Consider the following 12,587-nt stretch of genomic DNA (forward strand, 5'->3'; position numbering starts at 1 on the left):
TACAAAATATAACAAGTGATACTTTGCTAGTCACACTGGACGTATCAAGCTTATATACCAACATCCCACATGACACTGGTATGGATGCGACTAGCGCAGTGGTTTCCCAGCTCCAGTCCTCAAAGACCGCTAACAGTTCAGGTTTTAAGAATACCCTTGCTTGAGCACAGATGATTCAGTCAAAATGATTGTGCCACCTGTGCTAATGAGATGATATCCTTAAAACCTGGACTGTTAGCGGTCCTTGAGGACTGGAGTTGAAAACCACTTAACTATAGCACATACACCATCTTAGACATCTCCTACACAGGACCCCCTGTGTAAGTTTATCATGTTGCTTATCGATATAATCTTATGAAAAAAAATATTTAAAGATCGAGAAATCTTTCCATAGACCGTTAAGGGGCACTGCCATGATATCCAACATGACCCCATCGTATGCAAACCTGTTCATGGACTACTATGAACAACTTCATATCTTAGCTGATGACTATGCTAGATACATCACCCTATATAAAGGCTATATAGATTATTTTTTCCTAATCTGGCAGTAATAGAAAGATATGCAGACTGAGTAAATTGCCAGACTTAAAGTGGAGAACCCGGCCATATTCACCGTATCTTTTAGCACTATACAAATCTGTTTCCCGTACATGGTCCTTTACAAGAATACAGGGCTCTTGGGACACGTCTATACCAGAAAGATACAGACGGGAACACACTCCTTTTAGCATCAAGCCACAACACAGGTCAATTAAAACAGGGATTATCCTATTCACAGATTGATGCGAGTGGTGAAAAACACCAGTGATATGGGTAAGATAGATATAAATGTCATGGTTGCATTCATTGCCAGTTCATGTTCACAAGCAAAAACGTAGGCACATCCACATGACGTAACCAACATCAAAATATGTGACTTTATGAACTGTCTACAGTAAAATGTATGTCAATAGTGCATGTCCCCCACCCAGTTAGGGGGGGGGGGAGAGGGGAACAGGGATAAACTCATACAACAATTAGCGCATATGATCTTTAAACTTCAGACACTTCCCCAAAAGGACTCAATGAGGACTTTAAGCTGGGTTGTTTTCTGTGAATATGTGGATATATATCACAGAGCCATTACGAAGACACTTGAAATCACATTGTATATACAGCAAGACCCTGCTTTCGGCACCCCGCTTTTCGGCGATCCACTGAAATGGCGGTACCGGCAAGGGGGCCTCCATGTCTGCACATGCGCAGAACGGGGAAGTCCGTGTTCGCACATGCGTAGAACAGGCGGTTGCAGAGGGTGCGCATGCGCAGAACGAAGGTTGCTTGTACCGAACGGAGGTTTCGCATGCGCAGAAGGGGGGAATTGCCGGTTTGCGCATGCGCACATGCCGAAAATCGCCAGTTCCGCTTTCCGGTTATTTTTGCTTTACGGCAGGCCCTTAGAACGGAACACACCGCATGCCCGGGGCCCGCCTGTAGGTTTATTCATTCCGGTCTGGACTGCCTAACAGACACTAAAGGGGATGGAACTATCAGTAGTTACCTCTCGGGACAGACTCTGACTGCAGAACATGGGCCGCAACGAGGACTTCCAACTGGTTTCCTCTATAAATATTAGAGTGACTGTTCAACCAAAAATACATTTGAAACTTTTTGCTATAGAGATTTTTTTCATTCCGGGCCACTGCTACATTATGTACCTGCCAAAGTGGATGACACTAAATATAGTGACCTTCAGGGATGAAGTCAGACTACAGAATATGGACAATTAGTGCACGGGCTGATGCACTGGATCTTATATACCAGACCTGGAAACATACAAATACCATTTATGTAATATATGCACTACCTCAAGCCAGGAGGCATTTACCTGCCTACTTGGACAGCAGACAGTGAGACTGATAGGGTTCCATTTCATATGACCCCCGACGGGCCTTGCTAAATGTATGGTGGCATCTGGGATAGGAACTTTTATCTGTAAGGAACGCACAGTAGCTCTAAAGACTATTAATTTTGTGTATGTACTGCCCCGCATGAGGATGCTTTGCCCTGTTGGTGTGTACGGCGCCCATGGAGACCAACAGTGGCCCTTGGCATTTGAGCTGAGTACTGTGGACGACTCGTGGAGCAGTGTGCACACTTTGGTTACTCAGCTGCAGGATTTGTTTGCTGCATGCCGAGACCCACTGGAGGAGGTGGAGTCCCATCGAGCTGTGCATCAATACAGCGGCAGTGCATCACACCAGAGATCGGATGACTGGGATCTGCGGCAGTGCATCACACCAGAGATCGGATGACTGGGATCTGCGGCAGCATCGGAGGAGTAGCCAGCGTCCCCACCAGACAGATGGATGTGCCCCCTTCTATGATAGGATCGAATGGGTGATTTGCCTACTACAGACTGCAGCAATCTATGACCTACCACCCACGGAGGCCGAATGGCCGAGTCGGAACTGATTGCAGACGAACGGAGTAACACATGCAAGGTAAGTAACGACACTGCAATGCTTGAGTCAGATTGGGAGTATGAATAATACCTTGCTAGAAACTCTGCTTAAATGGATCATAAACTATTTTGCCAGCAAACATAACATCAAGGACATTGGTAATGAATACAGAAAGCCGGCGCCTCCAAAATTGAAATGTAAAATCTGACCAAATATAAAGTCGAATCGGGGATGGCAAGCAATCCTGAGGGGAATCTTCAATGAAGTCTCACGAGGATGAAAAACATACATAAATAACAAAGACAAAAAGAAAAAATCATAGTGTAACTCAAATAACAAAAAACAAAACACTGAAAAAGATTAACTAAAGGATTATTCCAAATTTTATATGCGATTAATGAATATAAAACAACAAACATATGTCCGTTGGGCTAAAGACACTAATGAAGCAGTATCATCCTGTAGGAGTAAAATTGGAATCCTACTTACAGCAAAGCTGAGTTAGTAAAACCCATAGAGTAGCTGTCCTTTAACCCAGACCAGGAAACCTCTGCAGAAGGATGAAATGTCGTGACCTCCAGGGCTCCACACTACCGGAACAACCACTGCTGCCGCACACACAGACCCACAAGGTCAACAGAGTGCCACGTGGGTGATACGCAACTCCACGCTGCAGTGGCAAACGGCAACGCCGCGCACACAGACCCGCTGGTCGCGTGGTGTGCCGATGACGTCACAATGCAGCGCGAGGACAAGGGGAGGGCTGGGAAAGTCAATGCAGCTCGTAGAGCTTAGAGGGACAAAGTCTGGGCTGAACACCACTCAATAGGGGGAGAATGATACTAGTCTTAGAGCCAATAAAACCACCCTACGCGTTTCGTGACGGAAGTCACTTCGTCAGGGGCATGAGTTCTATGATAGGATCGAATGGGTGATTTGCCTACTACAGACTGCAGCAATCTATGACCTACCACCCACGGAGGCCGAATGGCCCAGTCGGAACTGATTGCAGACGAACGGAGTAACACATGCAAGGTAAGTAACGACACTGCAATGCTTGAATCAGATTGGGGTTATGAATAATACCTCGCTAGAAACTCTGCTTAAATGGATCATAAACTATTTTGCCAGCAAACATAACATCAAGGACATTGGTGCTGTTACAGACTTTATTGTGGATACATTGTTTCTCCCTGTCTGCTGCTATGGACTCTGTTTAGTCATATATACCGGATGATACCTTTTGCATTATGTACTTGGCCTTCAAGCTATGATTGTTACTACAGTATACAGTACTCCCATACTTGTTATGTATATAGTTTTTTGCGCTATGTGATTAGGGTTGGGGATTACACAGCTTTCACAGTTAATGGGTTTGTATAAATGGGGTTACTAGGCAATCAGGTTCAGGCTCCGTGGCCTCTGGGTTTTGCGATTCCCCTCACTACATATATATATCCCTCAGTCTTTCACAACTGTGCACTCCCCTGAGGAAGGCAGTGGACCAAAACGTTGGTTATTATGTATGTTCAATACAAATCTTTTTGATCGCTGACATTGCAGTGCCGAGTGTTCTTCATTGGACCAGGTTTTGGTGAGTATTTATTCTTTATGATACATGCACTTGTTTCCAATTCTTGTGTGTGTGTGCGTGCGTGCGCACTATCTTTTTGTGAACTATTATTTTGCGAAAAAACTGCAAATTTCTCAGCGAACTTGAACTTGTTTGCGCTTTCCTCACATTTCTACTTACAAATATATTAGCCTAATACCAATTTGCTTCTATCGAGTTGTTTCCAATGCACAGTATAGTACATTTAGTGGTGTGTAATGTGCTAGGTAAAGCATGACAGTTTACATTTACTAACTACTGTACATACTTTTTTATTTCTAGTTATGAACATTTTCAAAATCCCAAGAAACGGCGTGGAGAAACATTTAGAAGTGGCCAGAAAGTAACCTTAGCATAACACTGGCAACCTAGAGTTTCTGTCCTGCAAATATATAATGCAATTAACTGTAATTCAAGCATACTTTTGAAACTGCTTTAAATAAATAAATAAAAATGTATCTACTTTTATTTCTTTAATCTGTTCTGAATTTACTACATATAATTCTGTGAATGTGTTTGAACCCATGTTTTGGAAAGCATTTCTTTTTCACTTCAATTACACAACAATGGGGAAAGGGGAAGGGGTGGAAACCCTCGCATCAGCCTGTAATAAAGTGAAATCAACAACGGTGCAATAAGGGGAGAGAACAGAATAATTACTAGAGAACAAAGACACCCTCTGGGCAGCACTCGTTGTATGTGATAATGAAATGGTGATAGACTTAAAATTAAAATACTTTAATTATGTTTGTTAAAATAAGTGTCAAAATCGTTGAAATAAATGGACAACTGACAGGGGTTAAGTATAGTGATGCTGGCACTCTAAATAAAGGGAGAGAATAGAAAACCCTCATTAATCCCTCTAGGTGCCAAAGTACCCAGTAGATAAATCCAGTTGGACTCTTTTTGTAAAATGAGACGATTCCAATCACCCCCTCTTGGACTAGGGGGGACGCTTTCAATCCCTGTGAAGCAAAGGTTAGTAATGTCACCACCATGCACCTGATGTATGTGATTGGCTAGAGGGGTGTCCAGATGATTCCGTATTGCCCCTAGATGTTCCAGAATACGTTGGCGGAACTCACGGATGGTACTTTTTGGTGCACTGACAGATAACCCCCCTTTATTTAGGGATCCTTCAAGACCAGAGTAATTTCAACATTGTAGCCTACTGGCTGTACAAAACTACTATCAGTGAGCTCTCACTCTATTGCTATATACTCTGCATAGCATTTTGGCATATACTTTTTGCATGGTCAGTCCACCGTCACCTGTATCTATTTTACAGGCTTTTTAACCTTGTCATTGCTGAACTAGGGGGTTGACTATCCAGTCCTTGATTTCTCATCTCTGCTAATTAGCAGATAGGTGGGATCTCCACCTCTCCCCCTAGATTTCAGTTTCAGTATTGTGTATTTTTGTCTGTTTTATGTGTTGTGTTACCACTGTCAGTTGTCCATTTATTTCAACGATTTTGACACTTATTTTAACAAACATAATTAAAGTATTTTAATTTTAAGTCTATCACCATTACATTATCACATACAACGAGTGCTGCCCAGAGGGTGTCTTTGTTCTCTAGTAATTATTCACTTCAATTACAAACAGCAGTAAAAAACCTTTTTATTTAGACAATATCTGAAACATACATGTTGATCAGTTTAAATGTTTAACTCTTCTGTGCCTTGAATGAAAATTGGTCTTTGATAATAAAATGAATCTATGCCTCTTGTCATGTTTTTTTTCCAATGCACAGGACCTTAATTACTTTAAGATTTAGGCCCAGATGTGTGAAATAGTGTTAAGCCATAAGGCACATTCTAATATAACTTTGCAGAAAAGTGAAAGCATTCATTTATGTAGCCTTTTCACTACTATTGTTTGTTTGTTTCTTAATATACACAGTCCCAAAATACCAAATATCCTATAACCAATCATGCAGTTTTGTTTAAAGCTTCATAAACACGAAAGATTACTGCAACATATGTTAAAGTTAAAATGATTGAGGATTATTAAAGAAACCGGATTTAGAAAAACAGTGACTGCAATTTTTAAAGTCTCTGTATCTCTGCTAAACACTTCAGGCGAAGTCTTGTCTCAGAAACATTAAAGCAGCTGTCACCCTAAAAAACTAAAGTTAAATCATACCCTGATAGATAATGTTGTGCTGACCTATTTCTAACTTATATTATTTCACTGGCAACCGCTGTTACCATCACAACGCCATCCATGTATATCATGTTTCACTGCACTAATACACGTGATACAATATGACACATAATAGGAATAAGCGCATCAGACATAAAAGTAATGTAGGCCCTGCTACAAATGTGTGTATACTGTGAATAATGCCAAGTTGGTCTACACCTATCACATGGTGCAATGGGGAATGGGAGACACTAGCCCTGGTCTGCCTGGCAACACATGACAGGAGATGTGGGATTGGATGGGAGGAAGACTGGATGGAATGTTGGACAAGGCTACCACTTTGAAAGAAATCAGAAAAATCAAAATGCCCTTTTGAGAGGGGGACAGAGAGACAGCCCAGGTGACCGTGAGATGGGCTTGAGAGACAGCGTGACACCTGTATTGTATGAAATTGCTAGCTAAGGACAGAGAAAGTGAGAAACAGCAGCAGAAACACACCCTCTACACACAGAGAAAGAGAGAAGAGACCAGCAGGAGAGATCTATTGAGTATCATCGTGTGGATTACACACACACCTCACAAATGTGTCATCCATAACAGGCCTTCAACGCAACTACAAGCCATAACGGCTCCAACGAAGTGCTGGCATTAAAGCTTCTACATTGGGCCCTGGGACTAGTATAAGGAACAATAGCGCAGCATCTTAATTTATTGTTTCTGTACAAATACAGACTTGCCTACCTTAGGAATGTCTCAGGCCTCTGGTGTCCCGGCTCTCCCCAGCTGTGCGGGCTTCACTCGTGCCAGTGAGTTCCGTCGTCGGAGAGAGGCCCTGTGCGGGACAGTGAGGGAGGCCCACAGCTGGGGAGAGTCGGGGCCTGGCAGCCAGTCAAAGCAGTTGGACCTGACCTCTGCCTGGGCCTAACTTCTTGCCTGGCTGTGGGTCCTCTCGTTGTCACTGGGCCCTCGCTCTCCCAAGCTGTGGGCCTCCCTTACTGACACTGTCCCATGCCAAGCCGCTGACGCACTCCAGGATTCATGCCAGTGCGCGCTGGAAGCTGAGCCGTCAACTTATGGCTCAGCATAGGACAGGGTTCCTGAGGGAGGCCCAGGGCCAGGTGGCAACGAGAGGACCAGCAGCCTGTCAAAGAAGTTAGGCCCAGCCACAGGTCTAGCCAAACTTCCAACACTGGCCAGGTTCCCCCTCACTTGTCCCACCCTGTCCTTTATTACTTCTTTAACAGAAGAGCCTGCAAAGACATTGTGAAGGCTTGCATTGTGTGACAGCAGAATGGTAAGTATTGGTGCACTGTTCTAGTACCTGTAAAGCTGGAGAAGCGAAGGTTTTGATACTTTTCAATGGATGAAAGCGAGTTGTTTGCAGATTTACAGTAACTACTGTAAATCTGTAAATGAAAGTTTGTGCTTACACACGTCTTTCTTTTTTGTAGAGTACATCCCAAGAAGAGACTTGGGAGGTCTCAAAGGTTCATGTGATCCAATAATGGTATCATAGCCTGCATTCAACATACAAACATTTGCCTTGTAATCTAACTTGTTACAATGTTGCTGAACCCTTTGACAACAGAAGAGTTTATATCAATATAGGGAAAAGTGTGTTTTGATGCACTACTCTGTTTTTTGGAATAGAGCGTTAGTATTGTATTGTATGTCTTTATTTATATAGCATAACCTCCTTCCTAATTTAAGCTCACCCCCTCCCACATTTAAATGGATATGGGCTCACTCCATAGCATCTTCCACTCAGGGGAACTTGCCTGCTTGCAGTTTGGCTGTGACATCTCTAATACAGAGTGCTTTTCCTGGTAATGTACAGGTTAATAAAAGCTTCAGTCAGACTCAGAACTTTGCAACTAATATTGACAGATTTACTATAAATCATTCTTCCTGTTATTACACAGGTTATTAAGAATTTATATTAGCGTTAGGGACCCCTGATATGTGGTCTGCCTTGGCGCTGGCTCAGGGGCTTACAACAATTTTGGCCAAAAATGTCAAACTAAAAGACCATTTTACTTATTAGATATTTATACATATATATTTAGGCACTGTTCCGTGTATGAGTCTCACTGGATGTGCTAAAAACTGAGCTTTGTCTGTGTTTTATGTTCTGTCTCTGGTTTTAAAATATATATTGCCATGCTCAGTAGCACTCCTCTGTGACACTCATATGCTTATATATATGTTGTGGTCATTTTGGGGGTTCAATAGGAGCTTGTTAGGTGTTCAGTATGTTTTACAATTCTTGTCCAGCTAGTCATGGCTGATTGGAGGGTGGCAACCTCCTTCCTAATTTAAGCTCACCCCCTCCCACATTTAAATGGTTATGGGCTCACTCCATAGCATCTTCCACTCAGGGGAACTTGCCTGCTTGCAGTTTGGCTGTGACATCTCTAATACAGAGTGCTTTTCCTGGTAATGTACAGGTTAATAAAAGCTTCAGTCGGACTCAGAACTTTGCAACTAATATTGACAGATTTATTATAAATCATTCTTCCTGTTATTACACGGGTTATTAAGAATTTATATTAGCGTTAGGGACCCCTGATATGTGGTCTGCCTTGGCGCTGGCTCAGGGGCTTACAACAATTTTGGCCAAAAATGTCAAACTAAAAGACCATTTTACTTATTAGATATTTATACATATATTTTTAGGCACTGTTCCGTGTATGAGTCTCACTGGATGTGCTAAAAACTGAGCTTTGTCTGTGTTTTATGTTCTGTCTCTGGTTTTAAAATTTATTTATATAGCGCCATTAATGTACATAGCGCTTCACAGTAGTAATACATGTGGTAATCGAATAAATAACAGATAATATAAATAACAGATCATGGGAATAAGTGCTTTAGACATAAAAGTAACATTTCGGAAGAGGAGTCCCTGCCCCGAGGAGCTTACAGTTTAATTGGTAGGTAGAACGTACAGAGACAGTAGGAGGGAGTTCTGGTAAGTGCGTCTGCAGGGGGCCAAGCTTTATGTATCGTGTTCAGAATATCCACAGTGCTATTCATATGCTTCTTTAAGCAAGTGTGTCTTAAGGTGGGTCTTAAAGGTGGATAGAGAGGGTGCTAGTCGGGTACTGAGGGGAAGGGCATTCCAGAGGTGTGGGGCAGAAAGTGAGAAAGGTTTAAGGCGGGAGAGGGCTTTAGATACAAAGGGGGTAGAAAGAAGACATCCTTGAGTATTGTACATTTAATGCAGAGTTTTAGACTTGATCCACTTATCATATGGTGGCTTTTTAGGGTTGCAAAATAGGGAAATAAAATGGAGCACAGAGATGCAGAGTGTGATGCCTCTCATTATAATTATATTATATGTACAATGTAACTCCTCCCCAACTCCTACTGACGCTACCCAAGTTGCAAACAAGGGCAGACGGGGCAAAATACTTTGTTACATTCGTGCAGGATTAAATGCCCTTGTATTGCACCAAAATTGCCTTGATGAATAGATCCCATAGGGGTTTAGGTGGTGATACTCGTTCATTTTGTCAGTCCTTATAAAGGTTGGGCTCAAAAAGGCACATGCTCGTGAGCCTCTTTCATTTGGGAAGAGTAGTGTAAGCATGTAACCATGATCCCCAGGTTCAACAAAGTATCCGATAGTTCCGCCGTCTCTTTCCATGCACTCCACAACTGGAACAATCTACCTGAGACTCTCAAAACCGCCACCAGTCTAAGTTCATTCAAAACTAAAGCTGTCTCACATTTAAATGGGGTCTGTAACTGTTACGTAGTGTGGAGGTATTAGCATTGGTGACCCTCATTGGCTGCTCTGTTGAGTGTGGGAGGGCGCCTAGGAGGATTGGGCAGGTGGCACGTCTCCTGTGCCTGCTGGTCACGAGCTACACGTGGGCGGAGTCCAGAGGCGGGCCGGAGAGGCAGGCATCAAGTCCCGAGCGGGACGGTGCGCGTGCCCTGCATGCCGGGCAGTCCCCGGAGCAGAGAGAACAGGACCGGCGGTGGGGGAAGGAAGTAAGCGGGGAGCGTGCTGAGGGTGGTGTGACTCCCCGATCCTTACCCCGGGTAGAGAAGACTGATTCCTTTATCTCTAATGTAACTAAGGAAACATTTTAAATAAAGTTTCATTAATTGTAAAAGTTCATATGTGGTGTATGTTCTTTTCTATCCCTGTGGACATCAGTACTTGGGCCGTACCATTTGCCCACTTAGGGTCAGAATTTTAGAACACATACGTAACATAAGTATAGGACTAGAGACTCATAATGTGTCCTTAAATTTAAAAAAATATCGTTCTGATCCCTCTGGTCTTAAATATATGGGTATTGAACAGGTGCTTCCCCACTGGAGGGATGGGAATAGAACAATAGCCCTGTCTAAGAGAGAATCTTTTTGGATCTATTGTCTAAAGACCCTGCAACCGAAAGGCCTAAAGGTCGACTTTGACATAAATGGCTTTTTGGTTTAAAAGATACACTACCATTAATATACCTTTTTCTTTGTTATCAATATATTGGTTTGTAGTAATTATTAGTAATTTTTGATATTGTTTTAAGAACACTTGGATTGATTTAAAAAAATTTTTTTTTTAATCTATTCTTCATATTGAAGATTTGATAATTAAGTCATTTTAAAAGTTTAAAATTATGGACCTTATATATTAATTGTCTTTAAGAATCAATGACTGGGTTCTGGTTAGATATGTTGTAACATTTGTATTTTTTTAAATGTGGCATCTATTGTGTTTTAACACTTATTTTTTTGTATTTTAGATGCTACTATTATCTCAAATAAGTGTTAAGTACAGTACTTTAGAAGATGTTAATCCTGTGTTTTTTATGTTGTAATATACGCTCTATATTTTGAATGTTTTTGATCTTTTATATATTTGTATAATCGGTATTGTACTATTATGTATGGATGTCCTAGCGTTTATTAGCTGATAGAAGCCTTGATAGTGGCTGATGATGTATACTGATGCAGCATATGTGCAGTAGCCTTTTGGGGGTTAGTGACAGTCTTCATGACACCAGCACAAACAACTAACGTTGCTACGAGGAACCTGCCGAGGGATTATAGTATGCTCGGGACACCTCAACTCCAGGCAACGTCGTGACGTCATGGAACTTCAACTCGCGATGACGCGCCGGACACCTGAGAGCATCGTGACCTCGTTGATGACGTGATGCAAGTGTATTTCGGGTGGCTGGGAGTGGGACCACATATTCCATCAGATTAGCCTTTGAGGAAGTCTATTATAGATGAAACGCGTAGGGCTTCATCCTAGAATAGGTTCCAATTTTCCAGCCCAGTGACTGCTTATCGGCCGTGCAGCAGGATGAAGGGCTGTCTAGGGAGTGATGTTTGTCCAGTTCCTGTGTTTTGACCCAGGGTGGTCCGAATGCTCACTTCAAAGACACTTTTGTACAGTAAGTTCATTACTTTGTGTTTTTTTAATAATGAAAGCATTTTTGCTTTTTTCCTTGTACGTGGGATTCCCCTCCCTCTTTCTTCTTTGCTGACCAATCGTCTCTGGAGGTGTGAAGTACTTACCTAGAAGGTCTACGAGTTGGTTACTCAAAATAACCCCACTGCCTGATTGTCACGTGCAACACATGAGTTTAACATCTAAAGAGCAATCTGAATTCTTAAATTGTTATACAGTGCTGCACTATTACTGTTTTTTTTTCCTTTTTATATTCCTGGATGAAATTTGTGCCCTTTTTTTTTTTTTGCCACTATTCTGTCTGGACTGGGTTTGAGTCCTGTTTGGGAGCTGCATTTTCTATCAAGGACAGTATAAATGTATTTGATCATCACTATTCACTTTGGAATTTATGTTCATTTAGTGTTTTTCACATTTAGTAGTGTTATTTGCATTTGCACCCTTTTTCTTTACGATACTGTATGTCGAACTCTGTATTGAATATATAGATACCAACGTGATTCTATATTTCTATACTTCTGTAAATCAACTTTTGGCTGTAAAAAAAACAGATCTCTCTTTATATAGAGTCCTATTTCTTAATACATTCCATTTATCCTGCTGATAATCACGTTGTTTAAATTTGCATCACACATCCTGCATCCTTTCTTCAGCCAATTTATTATCATGTATTTTTGGAAGATTAATGGTTTATGCAATATTAAGGCTGACATACTCGTTTATTCACAGACAGGTGTACACAGATTTCTGGATTCATCCCAGATGACTGAAAATACAACATTTAATCTAGATGACAAATCTAATGTTACTAAATGACTTGAACTTTTAATTTAAAAAAAAGTGTGTTTGTGTGTGTGTGTGTGTGTCAGTCACTATGTGTGTGTGTGTGTGTGTGTGTGTGTGTGTGTGTGTGCGTGTGTGTCAGTCACTGTGTGTGTGTGTGTCAGTCAGT

General features: G+C 41.8%; 1 protein-coding gene across 4 annotated transcripts in view; it reads left to right on the forward strand.

Annotated features, from left to right (window-relative positions):
• Positions 1–4,517, forward strand: part of PEX1 (peroxisomal biogenesis factor 1) — a 57,847-nt gene extending 53,330 nt beyond the window's left edge. For all 4 annotated transcript variants that reach the window (XM_075587351.1, XM_075587350.1, XM_075587352.1 and 1 more), the window contains one exon: positions 4,342–4,517. In XM_075587351.1, coding sequence (XP_075443466.1) covers positions 4,342–4,417 — 76 coding nt within the window. In that variant the 3' untranslated portion in view covers positions 4,418–4,517. The remainder of the gene's footprint in view (positions 1–4,341) is intronic.
• Positions 4,518–12,587: the final 8,070 nt, after the last annotated feature.

This window comes from Ascaphus truei, chromosome 2 (genome assembly GCF_040206685.1).
Source record: "Ascaphus truei isolate aAscTru1 chromosome 2, aAscTru1.hap1, whole genome shotgun sequence".
Taxonomy (NCBI): Eukaryota; Metazoa; Chordata; class Amphibia; order Anura; family Ascaphidae; genus Ascaphus; species Ascaphus truei.